The 17,623-nt window shown below is 46.9% G+C and overlaps 2 protein-coding genes across 2 annotated transcripts; both read left to right on the top strand.

The window, feature by feature from the left end:
- Positions 1-737: 737 nt before the first annotated feature.
- UFC1 (ubiquitin-fold modifier conjugating enzyme 1) lies at positions 738-5,021 on the top strand. Its single transcript, XM_072428662.1, has 4 exons — positions 738-962; positions 3,992-4,079; positions 4,425-4,515; positions 4,751-5,021. Exons 1-4 carry the CDS (start codon positions 755-757, stop codon positions 4,820-4,822), a joined length of 459 nt encoding a protein of 152 aa, XP_072284763.1. The 5' UTR covers positions 738-754; the 3' UTR covers positions 4,823-5,021.
- A 178-nt stretch (positions 5,022-5,199) lies between these two features.
- USP21 (ubiquitin specific peptidase 21) lies at positions 5,200-14,572 on the top strand. Its single transcript, XM_072429105.1, has 14 exons — positions 5,200-5,386; positions 5,739-6,486; positions 7,449-7,508; positions 8,168-8,280; positions 8,594-8,604; positions 8,926-9,037; positions 9,373-9,510; positions 10,209-10,273; positions 10,851-10,954; positions 11,266-11,352; positions 12,111-12,189; positions 12,436-12,543; positions 12,971-13,085; positions 13,169-14,572. Exons 2-14 carry the CDS (start codon positions 5,764-5,766, stop codon positions 13,254-13,256), a joined length of 1,803 nt encoding a protein of 600 aa, XP_072285206.1. The 5' UTR covers positions 5,200-5,386; positions 5,739-5,763; the 3' UTR covers positions 13,257-14,572.
- The last annotated feature ends 3,051 nt before the right edge of the window (positions 14,573-17,623 follow it).

Genomic DNA, 17,623 nt, shown 5'->3' with positions numbered 1-17,623 from the left:
AGAGAATGTTCTTATGGGTAGAATGAAAATTGTGGATCTTCTCCAGGGTCGGATGAAGACATGGGATCTCCTTGAACCTACCAGAAATCCAAGAAAACCAGAAATGAGCTGATGACTTCCAGGCTATGGAGCAACCTTATCAGTTACTCAGCTATCTTTAAGGACTATAGACCCCCTCGCCCATGATATGAGGATGGGTGACAACACTGCTCCTTAGATACTGTATGGTTGGTAAGCTTTGTCACCTCAGGACAGGAAGCGTGTTGATGGCAGGATCAGCAGCTAAAAAAAAAGCCTAGAAAACTAATGCAGTCACCACACCTAATTGCTGGTAACCAAATGTGGTTCCAAATTTAGAAACACTTGAACCCTTACTAGTTTTTTTATTTAGAACCTGTCACTTTACCCTAAATAGTGATCCTGACGGCATCTTGTGTGCTGTTATCACCAATGCTGACTCTGAGTTCTGTCAGCCATTCCAGTCATCCATCCACCATCTTGATCTACAACAAAATGGCGGCTTTGGGCTTCAGTAAAACCGAAGCAAATATTCACAATGTTTTTTTCTTTTTTAACAGTCACAAACACATATTAATACTAATAATAATATTATTAATAATAATGACTTGTTTTTCGGATAAGTGAAATTTGTAGTAAAATCGCTTCATTAGTAAGCTGCCAGTAGTCAAGATGGCGGCGATAACTACAAGCTGGCATGACAGGCGCTTCCGGTTTTCTTCCCTTACCGGCCATCATGGTGGATGAGGCTACTCGCCGGGTGGTGTCTGAGATCCCGCTGCTGAAAACCGGGGCCAGCCCCCGTGACAAGGAGCTGTGGGTGCAGCGGCTGAAGGAGGAGTACCAGGCGCTCATTAAGGTGAATGGAGAGGGCGGTGCGCTGCTGTATTACGCCCCCCGGGGACAAGAAGCGTGTCAGAGGTTCCGAAATACAGCTGGTGTTTAGGGGGATCATATGATACTGCTGCACTGCTGCTGGGGTTCACATTATTTTGGCCACATACAATGTGATTTATATTGGTCATCACATGTCTTTACACAGTACAATCTGATTCAGATCTGGATATCTATCTCACAATGGCAGCTGTGACATTGCCTATGTAAAGCAGAATCTCCTAATGCCCCCTCCTTTCTATTCCTTGTACTGGGGGGCAATAGGGAGATAGCCCAGAACTTTTCCCTCCGCTGATAGCTGACTGGGCAGCTAAAGGTGTTAAAGCGACTTAAACTCAACATTTTTACTTTACATTAAAGGGTAGACAACCCCTGTCAATAAAGTTAAAATTTTAGTGTTTTTTTTAAGTGCAACACCCTATTTGTTTAAAAAAAGGGTGAAACATCGCCCCATTAAGTCTTTATCGCCGTGGTGATGGGGACATAATGGGAGCGTGGAGCCTCCTGGGATACCCACGTCACACGTCTCGGGAGGCTGTGACTGCTCCTTCTGCGCATGCTCCCATCTCAGACATGGGCATTTTTCCTCCTAGGGGAAGGAGCTGCTGATCTTACACATGCGCAGTGAGATTGCCTCGCTCTTTTATCCACTTCACAGCGGCTTCGTCACCAGATCACAGACCTGCGCAGTGCGACATCGGGTGACAAGAAGAAATTAAGTATGAAGATTTTGGCGCTTGGGGCAACAAAGAGGAACCCCAGGGCGATGTGGGACTAAATCGTGGGAAGGTCCAGCGCCATCAAAGGATCTCCGGGATTAAAGGTAAGTATCATTTTTATTTAGTTTTTTTCTGCTTTAATTTATCCAAAAAGCCACAAGGCTTATTCTTTCCCAGAACTGAAAAGTAGATTCCCCTTCATGGCAGACACGAGTTTATGCCTGGCGAGTAGCCCGAGCATTGGCCCCTCAAAATTGGCACAACCCCCTGGATACCGTGTTATTACGTCCTCTGCTCCTTCCAAGGCCATCTCCAAATTCTACTAAATATTAAAGCAAAACTAAAACCAAAATAACCAAAAAAAACACCTTTAATCCTGTCGATCTGTCGGGGAGTTTCTTCTTTGGGTCCCGGTACCCGTCTTCAGCCAGGCGCCGACACCGTCTTCTCTCTGCACATGTGTGAGATCAGAGCATGCGCAGAAGGAGCAGCCAGAGCCCCCCAGGATACATGACGTAGGTATCCCAGGAAGCGCTGCGCTCCCATTCAGTCTTGATCACTGCGGAAATAATAACTTAAAGGAGGGTGCTGCACTTTTTTTTATAAGCGTTGCACTTAAAAAAAAAAAGCGTAACTAAACTCAGAATTTTCACTTTACATAAAAAGTTAGACAACCCTTTTGTGTAAAGTAAGTATTTTGTTTTTTTAGGCAGCACCCCCCTCTTAATTGATTGAGAATGAATAGGAGCGCAGAGCCCAGAGCCCCCCCATACCTTCATCACACATCCAGGGAGGCTCTTGGCTGCACCTTCTGCACATGGCTGAGCATATCGGGCATGCGCAGAGAGAGCCCATTTGCCATAAGGGAAAGAAATAGCCGGTCTCACGCATGCGTAGTGAGATCGGCAAGTTTATTTCCCATCTATGTCACCCGATCTTGTGCCTGGGTCAGGTGACGTAGGAAGGAGAACAAAGAGAAGATGGCAGTGCCTAGCGCGGCGGCCCGAAGATGGGTGCCGGGACGATGCGGGACCGGATGGAATAAACCTCCAGAGGGATCGACTGTGGGATTGAAGGTAAGTGTATTTTTTTCTTTTGGGTCTACTTTCTTTTTAAATAAAATATTTGTCTACCCTTCTATATAAAGTGTAGACTGTTTTAGAAACTGACCTGGACCTGACTTAACGGCAACACTTCCCCAATTTACACATGACAAAGGTTCTACAGATGTAGCGGGCGGCCCGGAAAGCTATACCGGCGGTGCAGTACTGACAAATGTTTTTTCGCCTTTTTCATAAAAACTAAATTTCCCCTAAGGAGCCCACGGGACAGACAGACGCGTGTTTTAAATGCGACTCTTTACCACAACTTGTGGGGATGCCCGGTTTTAAAGCGTTTTTGATGTCAGCCATATTCACAACTTCTTACCCCTGAACAGACGATCCTTGGTGTAGCAGAAAGTTCAGGAGTTTGTTTAGCACCTAGCGCTGCTTCTCTCTGCAGTGGCTAAAAGAACAATTTTGCACTGTTAGCTAGACCCACCCCCACTCCCCCCCACCACCATACCACCATGAGCCTCCTTCTAGCTAAATTGTAAAAACTATTTGAAATGGACTTACAGAAGGAAACTGAGACCCAACTTTTCTTTGAAACTTGGGAAAGCTTTATTAAAGCGTAAGTAAACAAAACAATCACATGCGAGATCCCCTGATGGTGCCGGTCTTTCCCACCATTCAGTCCCTTGTCATCCTGGAATTTCTCTTCGGCCTGGCGCAGATGAAGCACTGGGCACCGCCATCTTCTGTCTTCTTTTCCGTGCGCATGCGTGAGAAAAATGCCCCTTCTGTCCGAGATCAGAGCATACGCAGAAGGAGCAGCCAGAGCCTCCCGGGATATGTAACGTAAGTATCCCAGGAGGGACTCCTATTAAGTATTGAGCGCCACGGCAATAAAGACTTAAATGCAAGGTAAAAAAACCCTTTAATGTAAGGTAAAAATTCTTTGTTTTTTTAAGTGTATCACCCTATGTGATTGAGAATGAATGGTAGCGCAGAGCCTGGGATACCTACGTCACGCATGCCGGGAGGTTCTGGCTGCTCCTTCTGCCCGAACATCTCAGGCATGTGCAGAAGGAACCCTTTTGATAAAAAGGAATAAAAATTGCCAATCTCACGCATGCGCACTGAGATCGGCAAGTTTTTTTCTCCCATCTACATCACCAGAGAGGGTGGAGGTGTCACCAGGAAAGGAAATTAAATGTTAGGGGTTGTCACCAGAACAGGAAGTGGGAGTTAAAGCTTCTCATTTGGGACCTGACGTCTGCAGGTAACAACAAATGTTTCTGATCTGCAAATGATAATTTTATGTGCAGATTCCAGTCACCTACCCAGCCACGGCCCCTGAAATCGCCATACCAGAGCTGGATGGGAAGACGGCCAAAATGTACAGGTAAAACGGGAGGCTATGCAGTCAATAAAGGGGAACTCTGCCTATGTCTACTGACTCATGTTATTACAGATTTGCTGTACCGTATTTCCATTCTTGGTTTACACGTTGTGCTATCTCCCTCTAGTGGCAGCCTGTGAGTTTACATACTGTACTCTGTACTGTACATGTACTCCCATTGCTCCCTGAGGTTCTCACTGGCTGCATGCTTATTTCAATGCGGGAGAGGGGACAGGAAATGATTATTTTCAGGGGTCACCAGCTCCGGGAATGGCATGTTTAGAATCCAGCATGCCCACAGTGAAGACACCTACCAGGATGTAATATATCTATTTTCTCTTTCCATAGAGGGGGGAAGATCTGCCTGACGGAACACTTCAAACCCCTGTGGGCGCGGAATGTACCAAAATTGGGCCTGGCCCATCTCATGGCCTTGGGGGTAAGTATGATTAAAGAGGACCTGTGACTGTCTCGTACTTCAGGAAAGCTCCAGCTTTATGTTTTTGTCATGTTTCTTTTCAATGTTTGCCAGCTTGGAGCACAGTGGGTATTTGATAGTATTAGTGATTGCTGTGAGTGTAATATCAGTGTGACAGGCCTTGTCTGGTAGGGGGTGGAGTCATGGAATCGGGCTCCTGTGGCCCCTGAATAACCCTTTTCTCTCTATCTCACAGCTGGGCCCATGGCTGGCAGTGGAAATTCCTGACCTGATCAGCAAAGGATTAATCAAACATAAAGACAACTGAGGGAGAGATTCCAACCAATCACCGGCATGATAAAAGAGCTGGGGAGCCCCAATTAGCCAATCACCTCACTGAAAGAGTATCTGAGGGCTATGACCAGCCAATCATTAATACAACAATGACGGGGACACTGACCAGCCAATCACCTTCCTGATACATGCCCCAGGGGACAACAGCCAGCCAATGACTTCTCTGATACAAGACTTGACATATGCAATCCGGCTATATCATGGCAGTGCCAAGTATGAGAACGTGGAAATTGTCATATGCCCCCTACTCCGCTTTATGGTCTATTTTTTTTTTAACATGCCCCCGTTCTTCAGCTCCAATGGTTCGCTCTAATATCTTCGCGGCCTTCTGTGTGCGTGAGCGAGCATGCGCGGTACGGACAGGTGAGTCCTAATCCGCCATGTTGGTTTTTGGCAGGAGATGGTTTACTAACAGACGGTGACTATGGACACCCGCTATACATGTGTGGAGAGAACGGAGCCGCCCGTCACCGGAGTCCCGGCCTCTACCTGGCGTCCTGCACTTCACCTGACTGCATGACAAGAATATCCAACACCGGTGAGTGTTTCCATAATCCCCAGTGAAAGGGTTAACCCTTCCCTGTGCAGCCTGGGAAGTGAACATGTAAAACGTTCTGTATAGAAAAGCCTGAGCCAGCATTGTGCAGGAAGCAGTGGTCTCTCTGAAGAGGTCTGCTTACCCCTCCCCCATGTTAGCAGGAAGTATGGCACCTGCATTGTATGACCGGGGTTATTTTCTTCGGCAGCCCCGGGGTTAATCCCGCACGACGCCATATTTATTTATTTGTGGAGGTGTTAGGAAATCCCGGAGGTTAAGCCGCACCATTGGCTGTCACCCAGAATGCAAAGCCAGTGGTCAATATAATATTTATTTGTTTTTCCCCCCTCAGGGTACGTGACGCTGCCAGATCTGCCATGCCGCAGGTGTGTGAGGCCAGGTTTGGCCGAAGCCGCGACCCCCTGGTCACCCCGCAGCCCCTGACCTCCGGCAAAATCCTCACCTCCCTCCGCACCGTCAGCCAGGAGCGATCGGCCTTCTCCAGCACACTTTTCAGCAATGGCATCCCCAAACGGCGCCCTCTGCCGCCCCCTCCAGTCCTGGAGGAGAAGATCAAGGTGGAGCGGGGACGCAGCACCCAGCGGACAGAGACCTCCAGCAGGAGGGGGCCCCTGAAGGCCGATCACTTGCTGCCTATCGGGGGTGGAGCTTCTGCCACCAAACCGCCACCTCAGCCTCTGGTGCCCAGGCCGGGAAGTTTGTCCCGTTCTAAATCGGTCAGCTATGGAGACCTGAGCTGTGCCCGCAGCAAAGTGGAGGAGATTGGCAGAGCATTGTCACATGTGGCCCTCAGGGAGCGGAGTGCCTCCTCAAGTCGGAAGCCGCCATTGGACCCCTCAGTACTGAGAAGGAGCAGCTCCCTAAAACGACTCAATTCTTTACCGACCGTGGAGGTGTCGCACAAACCCAGCGCGGTGTCTGTGACCCCATTACGGACCAACGGTACCACCAAACCGGCACCGCGAGAAACCAAAAAAGACCCCAACCGGGCTCAGCCAGCCTGCAGCTCACCGACCACAGAGACCCAAACTGTCAACGGCACCAAAACGCAAGAGAGGCGACCGACACCAGCTACACCGGTACGTGGAAACCTGAACGCTGCTGAATTCATAGCTCTGACATATACCATAGTGCTGTACAGAGAACACTGAGCCAGTCCCATAAGTCTGACATATACCATAGTGCTGTACAGAGAACACTGAGCCAGTCCCATCAGTCTCTGTACAGAGGAGCTGACACTCTAATGTCCCCCATAGTTACACACTATTATTATACATTTATATAGCTCTGACATATACTGCAGCGCAGTACAGAGATCTGTGTGATCGCACCTGGTCGGTGTTTGCGTGCTGACACAGCTGTGTGTACATTACCAAGGTCATGCTGCGCTCCCTGTGCGCTCCTAGCGCACCTTCCCCTCCCATCCGGGGGGAGAGAAAGCAGCGTGACTCCTCAGCTAATTAATCCCAGGGAGATGAGCTCGCTGATCCACCTTCAACAGTCCCAGGCGCAATCCTCTGAGAAGGATGAGGAGAGGCTGTCCCTTTAATCCTCCTCATTCCACCCGGCGAGCAGTCAGGACGGGTTGGCCCCCTCGCACAGCCGCACCATGCCCGGGCTGCAGGGGACAGGACTGGTCCAGCTGCCCCAGAAACTCCAGTACATGCTGGCCGACAAGAAGGAAGTTCAGGGGAAAGGGCTGGATATTTCTGAGTCTGTCGTCCATACGGCCATGATGGGGCTCCTTCTGATGACCAGCGAGGTAGAATCTTCCAGAAATAGCCCTTCATTCCTTATATAGATTATGTGCGCCCCCTAGGGGTAGGGCTTCTTTCCCAGGCACTGTGTCCCCCCAGTTTATGATAAATGCTGCCTTTGCACTGGAGCAGCTTTTTATTATTTGTATCCAAGAGAATACAACAAGTGGATATCCCATCACATGACCATCACAGCTCTTCCGTTAAACCCCCAGCCATACGGTGACAAATCTTCTGATTGGTTGCAGATCGAATTGTTTCTGATTTCTCTTCTTCCCTTGCAGCCTCCACGTGTTCCCATCCTCGGATCCGGCCATGTTGGACTGCGGAATTTGGGCAACACGGTATGGAATTGTTTAGGGGGCTGTTTGACTTTCAGGAGGGGGGTAAAGGGTCAGTGGCTCTCAATATTGTAGTTAGGGCCTGGCGGATGGAGTTTTGGATCCTGCCCTAGATCATAAGTCTGTTCCAATCCTACCTTTGGGTTCTCCTGTCCTCCCAGGAGGGGTTCCTACCCACATCTTTGTGTTGCAGCTTCTTCTGGTACATTCTAAATCGTAGTAGATACCCATCATGATGGGTACTGACCCAGGAACTCAGGACAGGGATGGTAGGAACCCCTGGTGATGGGTACAGACTCGAGAACTCAGCATAGGGATGGTAGGAGCCCCTCATGATGGGTACAGACTCGAGAACTCAGCATAGGGATGGTAGGAGCCCCTCATGATGGGTACAGACTCGAGAACTCATCATATGATGGTAGGAGCCCCTCATGATGGGTACAGACTCGAGAACTCAGCACAGGGATGGTAGGAGCCCGTCATGATGGGTACAGACTCGAGAACTCAGCACAGGGATGGTGGGAGCCCCTCATGATGGGGACAGCAGGGGTACAGACCCAGGAACGCAGCACAGGGATGGTAGATCCCTCTTCAGATCACCTCCCCCACCCCCTCCAATGTTTGTATAATCTGTGTTGATATTGCTGTGATTTCCTTCTTAGTGTTTCCTGAACGCTGTCCTGCAATGTCTGAGCAGCACCAAACCCCTCCGGGATTACCCAGTGCGCCAATACAACGCCAATCATACGACCGCTCACCTCCTCTCTTTTTATATGTATGGGGACCCCTTGGTGGCCATCTGATCCCCCAGAGCTGGTGATGTCACTGGCTTCACATGAAACATTTGGCTCCTTTACCCTTTGGATCTAATATGTGTGTCCGGGTATTCCTGATCGTCTATATATGGACAGAACACGTGGGCGCTTCCAGATAATCCACTTACCTCTGCACTAAAAATAGATAAGTCATATCTGTCATAGGGGTGGATTTTCTCTCAGGATTCCTCCGCCGCTGCACCATGGGAAGGTGCCAAGCACTGGTGCCAATGCTTGTGCCCAAACTGTGCCCATGATTTAGATGATGCAGAGCCTCACCCGTGGCTGCCGATAGGAAATGAATAGGGTGGTTGAGTACCATCCACTGCCAAATGTTCAAATGCTGAGTAATTAGGACTCCCTCTGGTGGTTGAAGCTGGCACTGCTGTTTCGACCACCCCACTGTCAACATGGCATCAACACTTAGCAGAGCGTCTTGTTTTCCATGCCGCCATCTTGGAATCGGGAGAAAACTTTCACTTCCTGATTCGCACAGCCAGCCAGCTTTCCACATGTAGCCATTGGGTTGTCGTCATCAAGAAGCCCACTCTGTATTTTCTTATTGGTTGTTTTCAAACATTAACCTGACATTGTTCCATCTGCAGCCTTCGCTGATGTCATCGCCTCTTTGTGGAGCCCCGAGGCTCTGGATGCAGCAAACCCGACCCGTCTACGAGCGGTGTTCCAAAAATACGTTCCATCTTTTACTGGGTACAGGTGAGATCTTCAATTGCGATGTACGAGTGCAGATTCATCGAATCAGTAGCCTGGGTTCTGTTACCCAGAGATGGTGCCCAGTACTGCTAGTTTGAGTTTGACTCAGAGGTGCTGCAGTTGAGAAGCAGGGGGCCCCCTGGATAGTTACAAATACCTGGCCTCCTCACCTACATTGCAGTCAGTCTTCTGAATCCCCCTGACCCCATGGTCATGTGACTGAGTACATAAATCAGCATTCAGAATTTTTTGCAGACTTCCTGTAGGGTGTGTTGGCGCAAGAAGCCAGGTACGAGGCTGTAGTCTCATCATGTGACCTTTGCTCCTCCTCCTTACAGCCAGCAAGATGCTCAGGAATTCCTCAAGTTCTTCATGGACCGGATCCATGTGGAAATTAACAGCAAGTGCAGGAAAGCTCCCAGCATCCTCTCTGATGCCAAGCGTCCCGTGTCGGTGGATCCTCAAGACTCCCTCAGGTAAACAGTCACGTGTGGTCAGTGACAGCCATAATCTAGGTCAGCCCTACTCGACCTATGGGGGAACCCTTGAAATAACTTTCAGGTCTTTTGAGAACCCCTAGCAACCTCTGGAGGAACCCTGAATATATATTTTGTTTCATAACTACACTTTAATATTCTTTCCTTTTAAATGGGAGAGCTGATGATTCACTGCAGTGCAAGAGACTTCTGTATTAAGTCCCTGCACATGCAGGAGACGTACAGGGTGAGCTCCCTTTGAAGCATGGAATTTTTTTTTCCTGGTTCAAAGACGACGATCGGCCACACCAGAGCTGTGAATCTAATCGTTATTATTATTGGCACCCGCATTTACTCGAACCTTAATTACAGCACTTTCAAGGCGATCTCCCATACAACTACTACCTGGGCCCGGGCCTTGCTTAGCTTCATGTGAGATCATTCACATGTACAGGGTGTTATGGTTGTAGCTTTGTAATGTACGAGCAGCCATGCTAATATACACTCCATTGAGATTGGGACCCCAGTGCTGCACCCTGAGCTTCCATGCTTTATATGTGTACCAGGGTGAGGCAGCCTTATACCACATAACATCTGTATATTGAGACCTCCACAAGAGGGCGATGATGGTGGGAAGGGGCAATGTTTATGGAATAATAACAATTGATTCTGAGGTAATGAATATTTCTATTCCGCAGCGATGATGAGCGAGCCAACCTGATGTGGAAGAGATACCTGGAGAGAGAGGACAGCAAGGTCGTAGGTGAGTGTGGGATCTGTTTATTGGTGGAGATCTAATTGCTAGTTGGCATTGACTATATTGGTGGTACAATGACAGAAGTATCTTTACCTATAATTATTACTATTATATTTACAATGGGATCATTACTAAGCAATGGCAGAATCACCTGGCTGATCCCCAAGTATAAAGTTTTTTCATGACATTAATCATGTGACCAGATCTGATTTAGCAACATCCATTGACTGGGTGAGAACTAATCACCAATCTGAAATGTATTGTACATTATATAAGAAGCTGTCTGAAGTGAGGATGCCATGACTACCCTGATTCCTTGCTAAGGGCTCCCCGCAGCGTTGCAGTCAGCACCAGAATCCCAGTGTTAGATGCTGAGGGTAATGGTGTCATTGCTTCTTCTGTCATGTGACAGTGTGTAGGCCTTGTGATTGGTTGCTAGAGCCCAAAGCCCTGGTACATGATAGTAGCTCAGATGTTCTCCTTTATCTGGAAACACCAGGTAATTCACAGGTTCTCATAAATCTGTCCGTGCTGCCATCTTTTTTTGTACGTTCAATTTGTATCTGCTTGTCTGTCTCTGCAGATCTGTTCGTCGGACAGTTAAAGAGTTGCCTTAAGTGCCAATGTTGTGGCTACCGGTCGCCGACCTTCGAGGTGTTCTGCGATCTCTCCCTCCCCATCCCGAAGGTAAGAAAAAGGTGAACTCGCCCCCAAGAAATGGATCAGACATTCCTCATTGTAGACAATTTGCCTTTAATCATCTGCAGGGGTCCGACATACGAGGCCTTGTGTGCCCCCAGCAGCCCGCCGCTGACATTTTTAGTATATTGTGTGCCCGTTCTCAGACCTGCTTCAGATTTATATATTTACAGATTTGCTGATATTTGGAACTGGGGCTTCATGAAGTGTGAATTGTTTATTTCCTGTGCATTGTTTTCTTTGTCACCTCTGACTTCTTCTTCATACAACTTCCTGTGTCTGTCATCTTCTCCCCGCAGAAGGGTTTCAGCGCCGGGAAGGTCTCCCTGTACGACTGCTTCAATCTGTTTACCAAGGAGGAGGAACTGAACTCAGAGAAGGCCCCTGTGAGTGCCACTGACAAAACTTCACCTTAACTATCACCTGACCGGGCAGAGCAGTAAGATCTATGGCCTGTACAGGCTCTTGAGTTATCCCTTGAGACCAATAGGCAGCATTGAGAGCTTCTTGAGTGCTCAGGGAAATACAGTGTGCCCCCAAAATAACACTTTACCATTCCTTCATGGGCCTCTACATGCCCCATATTGCACATTTTGTCAGCTAGGGTGAGTTATGCTTTTAAGAACACCTGTCCTAAGGGGGTGCTATGCGTGAGTTTTAGGCTCTGCTCTGTACTCCTTCATGGCTGTAGCAGTACTACAGAAGGATGGGTTGTAAAGGTTTACCATCTCAGAACAGCATGGGGACTGGTGTGACTTCTCTGCACCTTAACCAAATACAGATACGGGTGAGGCTTAATTATACAGAACAGAAAAAAATTCTAATTTGCCCTTGCAGTGGGGCACTCCCTCAACCCCTTTGCCTTTGGGGTCTACAGCTCCTTCATGTGACCAATTTCATTAAAACAGCTTCCGTCTTGCATTGGTCACTGGCTATCTGTCGTCATCACATACAGTGCAGGACCAGCAGTCCTTAATTAGAAGTGAGGATACAATAGGCCCGCCCACAACCTGGAGCGGAACGGGAGGATAAGAGCGCCATCTGCTGAGGGAGTGAAGGATGAACCAAGGAAAACCTCAGTAACCTAGATATAGGGGGTGACAGAACCAGAATTTTTGGACTAACCGCATTTATCCTCTGACAGATCTGCGATCGTTGCCGGCAGAGAACCAAAAGCACAAAGAAGCTCACCATCCAGCGCTTCCCACGAATACTTGTCCTACGTATCCTTTTTATATTGCAACCCAGAGGTAGAATTTACCTTTTTTTCCACCGCTTATATTCCAATATAATTGGTCACCCCTGGAGGGTGCCTAGGTCAGCATTTTTTCCAGTAATTGGAACTGGACCGCTCTGTAGTTCAATTAGCTGCCAGTTATAATTAGTTTTTCGAGCAGTTCCCGGTATGGAAGGGGTGGTGTTATTGATGTGGTCACACAACTTCTGAAGTTTTTCCTTAACACCTGCAGATCTCAACCGCTTCTCCACCACCAGGTTTTCCATCAAGAAGTGTTCGGTTTCTGTCGAGTTCCCCTTACACCGCCTCAACTTGAAGGAGTTTGCCAGTGAGAAGGCGGGTAAGTGCAGGTCTTAAATGTTGCCAGCTAATGTCAGCAAGGAGTATGGTCTGGGTTGTCGGCAGAAGGCGTGGCCTGCGATTATAATACCTAAATCTTTCTTAGGTTTCCGTTATGTTGCTCCAGTGAAAGTTGTTGCTGCTACACGACGTCCCGATGACCCCAGTAGCGAAAGGAGATCTGTGCGTATTAGGGTCAAGAACTCGTTTGACAGAATTAAGGAGCATTAGTAAGCCCTGTCACCTGCCACGATTGGACCAATCACAATGCAAAGTCACTTTCAGATTGACTGTCCCTAATCCTTGCCAGAGGAGCTTACTATCTAATGCTTGCAGCATAGGAAATGATTGAATTTGTTCTCCTGGTGACTGTTGTCACCCTTTTAGAAAGTGGCAGAAAATGTGAAATGATTTATTTGTGATTTCAGGGAGCCCTGTGTACAACCTGTACGCCCTCTGCAACCACTCGGGCAGCGTCCACTACGGTCACTACACTGCCTACTGCAAGGACCCGTCCGGCTGGCACGCCTACAACGATTCCAGGTGAGCCCTGCAGCTATCTCTGTCCTCACCCAGCTACTGAGGATTCTGGGAATTTTTCAATGACTTCTCTTCTCTGTCCACAGGGTGACGCCCATCAGTGAGAGCCTGGTGCAGTCCAGCGAGGCCTACGTCCTGTTTTATGAGCTGGAAGATGGCTGTTTGAAGAAGTGAGACGTGGGGACAGCCAGGTTATCACCTGACCTTCCCCTCCCATCCAGGATGGGTTGGCATTGCATTGGGGCATCACCTGACCTTTGCCTCTTACTGGGAGGGGTCACATTGCATCACCTGACCTTTACCTTCTTCCCAGGAGGGGTTGGCCTTTCACCTGGGTGTCACCTGACCTCCACCTATGTTCTGGGAGGGGTCGGAATTGCACCAGAGTGTCACCTGAACCTTTTTTCAGAGGGGACGGCATTGCACTGGAAGACGCAGCAATAAAAGGGTCCCAGCGAGTTGTTTTAACAACTTCCGACCGGACTGAAGACTTTTACGTTTTTTTATTTTTCAGAGACGTCCATCTTTCCAGCGTGCGTTGACTTTTAACCGCACTCAAAACAAGAAAACTTAACTAGCAAAGCTCTAGGAATCACTGAAGAGAACCTGTTCATGTTTTAGCCTCTCAAGAGCTGGGAGGAGCTTGTAGTTAGATCATCTGTTCAAGGCCATTGGTCATATAGTGTCTAAAACCCGCCCACATTATGCCAGGGTGAAGAGGTAGCCAATTAGTTTTCAGCATGCTTAACGCATGTTAACACACAGCAATGAGGTAAGTGGGCCCTTAAGGTCACTGGGCTCATGCTAGGTCATTAGCGGTCATACTTTCTATGCCCCTCCACCTTTCAGGTCATTGGGAGTCATGCTGTCTATGTCCGCCCACCTTTAAGGTCATTGGTAGTCATACTGTGTGTGCCCGCCCACCTTTCAGGTAATTGGGAGTCATACAGTCTGTGCCTGCCCACCTTTAAGGTCATTGGGAGTCATGCTGTCTATGCCCTCCCATCATTAATGTCATTGGGAGTCATGTTGTGTCTATCCCCACCCATATTTAAAGCCACGGAGTCATTCCAAATCCTAAGCATGTCACATGGCCTACCCTGGAGGAGGGGCTAAAAATAACAGGTTACATTTTATTTATTCTTCTGATTTTAAATTTAGTGCAAAAAAATACTGTTTATACAACTCTCTAGCAATAAGGAAGGTTGGGAACCATCACAGAGGATTTCAGCTTCAACATTTGGAATCTGGCCACTGGAGGGCTCCCTACAGAGCAGTTTGCTAATCCCATGCCGAGTCCCAGGGAGCCCTTCCCATGCACAAAAGGCATTTTCCTAAAATCCGCCGACATTTCAGACTAGCGGTTCTATTTTTTATGATGTGTTTGTACAAGAGATGACTAGAAGGCAGAAATATTTCTATGTAAATATGTGTACATGTCTCTGGGAGCTCCATAAACTTTTATTAGTAAATTTTATTACAAAATTAAAGTGTTGCGTCCTTCCTTTATGATCACTTACTGTGCTCAAGCAGAAATATGCAGATATACTGCAGAATGAAAGCTGTGGCTCCTCCCCTTCCATAGTTGCAGCTGATTGAGTTTTCAATCACAGAGAGGCTGTCTGAAAGCAATCTTTATAGATCACCCACAGTGCTCTGGGAATCAATAGGAATCCATATAGAAATTTAGCCAATCACAAGGAGAGGCTGTAACATGGGCTGATCTGTGTCACAGCCATGAACTACACATACCTGTGTCATCTGTGAGCACTATTTTAGTGCAGGGGTAAAATGGCAACCCTTAAGAAGGATGGCTGTGTCCTCCTGGAGCAGGGGGCGTCATGTGATAAATACCTGGAAGTATTACACTAACCTATTACTGAACATGCTGCACTTATAATAAAATAGTGACACAACTATGGACTCTGTACAGCGCTGCGTAATATGATGGTGCTATATAAATACTGTATAATAATAATAATGTATATCTGCAGGTCTATTTGAAGATGGTGCAATACACACTTGTGTCCACTAGGTGGTGACAGCCAAATCTCTCCTGCAATGCTTTTCTATTGCATTTTAAATGATTTGTGCAGCGGGGCCCCTGAACTAAGCAGGCTTCTGGTAATTGAGAAATATAGGAAAAACACAGGCGTGGTGACAGTGATAATTTATCAGCTTTATTCTGCTGCAAGGCAGGTGAGCTCAGGCCATGGCATTGTCATTCCAGCTGCAATGCATTATGGGTAAAATATGCATAAGCAGTGGGTGCGAAGGTTTAATAGCATTAAGTTAAACTTTCAAAGTTTGCTAGTAAAGGTTGAACTTTACCTTTTATTATTAGCTAGTTCTAGCACATAAATTGGTCATTATTTTGTCCTTCTGTAACCCACTCAGCAACCCTCAGAGAAGTAAAGGCTGCACCGTTTTGGGCAGTGCTGTCAGTCTAACACTGTGAACATGCTGACTGGTAGAAAAAAATGTTTTTATCAATATTTTGTATTTGCGTTTTCTTTGTCCAATCATAGCCTAGTGGGCGGGTACCAGACCACCGTATATTGCCAAACTGCAGTGTTGTCTGTAGGGAGGTCCAGGACTCGGGGTTTCACAGATTTCGAGTAAAGGGCCCTGATTTTCCACCAACGAAAGAGTTAACAGTAAATTTCTCCACCTTGAACGGCCTCTGTGAGCGGAACTTTAAGGTTCAGTTCTAAGCAAACAAACCAACAGCCAGACTACACTACATCTATGGAAATGTGACATGTAAATATTTGAGGAATGTTCAGGTGAGAGTGACTGCGGCTGACAGACACTTGGCACCTGCTACAAGGATTACTGATCCTTCTCATCTCAGGAGAAATACCAGCATGTCCAATCAGCAAATTACATTCTCGGTGATGTCACGGTCTGTAGTTATTGGATAGGCTGCATTCTCAGTGATGTCACCGCTCTCTAGTGATTGGATTGGCTGCATTCTCAGTGATGTCACCGCTCTCTAGTGATTGGATAGGCTGCATTCCCAGTGATGTCACCAGTCTCTATTGGTTGGATAGGCTGCATTCCCAGTGATGTCATCGGTCTCTAGTGATTGGATAGGCTGCATTCTCAGTGATGTCACCGTCTCTAGTGATTGGATTGGCTGCATATTTTGTTGTGTCTGCATGACCTCATCATGTGACTTCACCAGGACTAACGTGTGCAGTATGAATTCTGTACAAATCCTATTTCATGATCCGTTAAATTCAACAAATTGTTTTAGATGTAACATCATATAGTATGGTAAAACATTTACCAATCTTACTGGCAGTAGCCATAGAAACCCTCGTGAATCTCATTGATATCGCCACCAAAGGACTGCAGGAAGTGACATCACTACTCTCCACATATAAGGTATTTATTATATTTAATGTACAGTGCTGCTTAATATGTTGGGGTTATATAAATCCTGATTATTATTATTATTATTATTATTAATAATAATATTATTAATAAATATTATGACATATACACAGAAGTGACATCACCACTCCCTAAATATGTCATATATTATACGGGAAGTGACATGACCGTTCTGCAGATATAAGTTCCATGTTATACAGGAAGTGACATCACAGCTCTCCATATATAGGTTATATAATATACCGGAAGTGACATCACCATTTCCTAAATATGTTATATATTATACAGGAAGTGACATCACGGCTCTCCATATGAAATATATATATTTTATGGGGAAGGGTTAAATTAGGATAACAGTGGAATACGAATATATAAAACTAAATAATTTAAAATAGGGATAAATCCCTTAGAAGGGACTATGTCAACCCGGATTGAACATATAGGCAAATAAAGAATAAATACATGGGGTCTTTTAGGCAATGTATCATTGCCTTAGATATAAGTTACCGTATATAATATACAGGAAGTGACGTCCAGATATCAGTTATATATGTGCAGTACACCCCCTCCCCTCCCCCATCTGCACAGTTCCTCATTATCATTACGACTTTGTGTCTCGCTGATCACTGAGAATTCACCTGAATGTAATTACAAGACAATCCGGCCTGCTATTGTTTTCCTCCAGTTCTGCTGCAATTATTTTCATGATTAGAGAAATTGACTGACCAGTATGGACCCCTCGGGAAAGGGAGGAGCAGAAATTTAGGTTTTACCTTTTCTAAGTTCAATTCTCAGCCTGCAGCTACTTAGAGATAAAACTGCAGAGAACCAATGAAACAACTGCAAACAAAATGAGTCAATATTTGCTTTAACCTGAAGATTTCACATCAGGAACAGTGAAGGTGGGAACTCATAATGGGCACAGCGGGGGTACAGACCCGGGAACTCAGCACATGGAAGGTGGGGAGCCCTCATAATGGGTCCAGTAGGTGTACAGACCCGGGAACCCCTCATAGTGGGCACAGCAGGGGTACAGACCGGGGAACTCAGCACAGTTATAGTGGGCACCCCTTTTAATGGGTACAGCAGGGGTACAGACCCAGGAACTCAGCACATGAGGGTGGGAACCCCTCATAATGGGT

This window comes from Pyxicephalus adspersus, chromosome 12, assembly GCF_032062135.1.
Source record: "Pyxicephalus adspersus chromosome 12, UCB_Pads_2.0, whole genome shotgun sequence".
In the NCBI taxonomy this organism is placed as follows: domain Eukaryota; kingdom Metazoa; phylum Chordata; class Amphibia; order Anura; family Pyxicephalidae; genus Pyxicephalus; species Pyxicephalus adspersus.
This window is presented reverse-complemented; position numbering and strand designations above follow the sequence as displayed.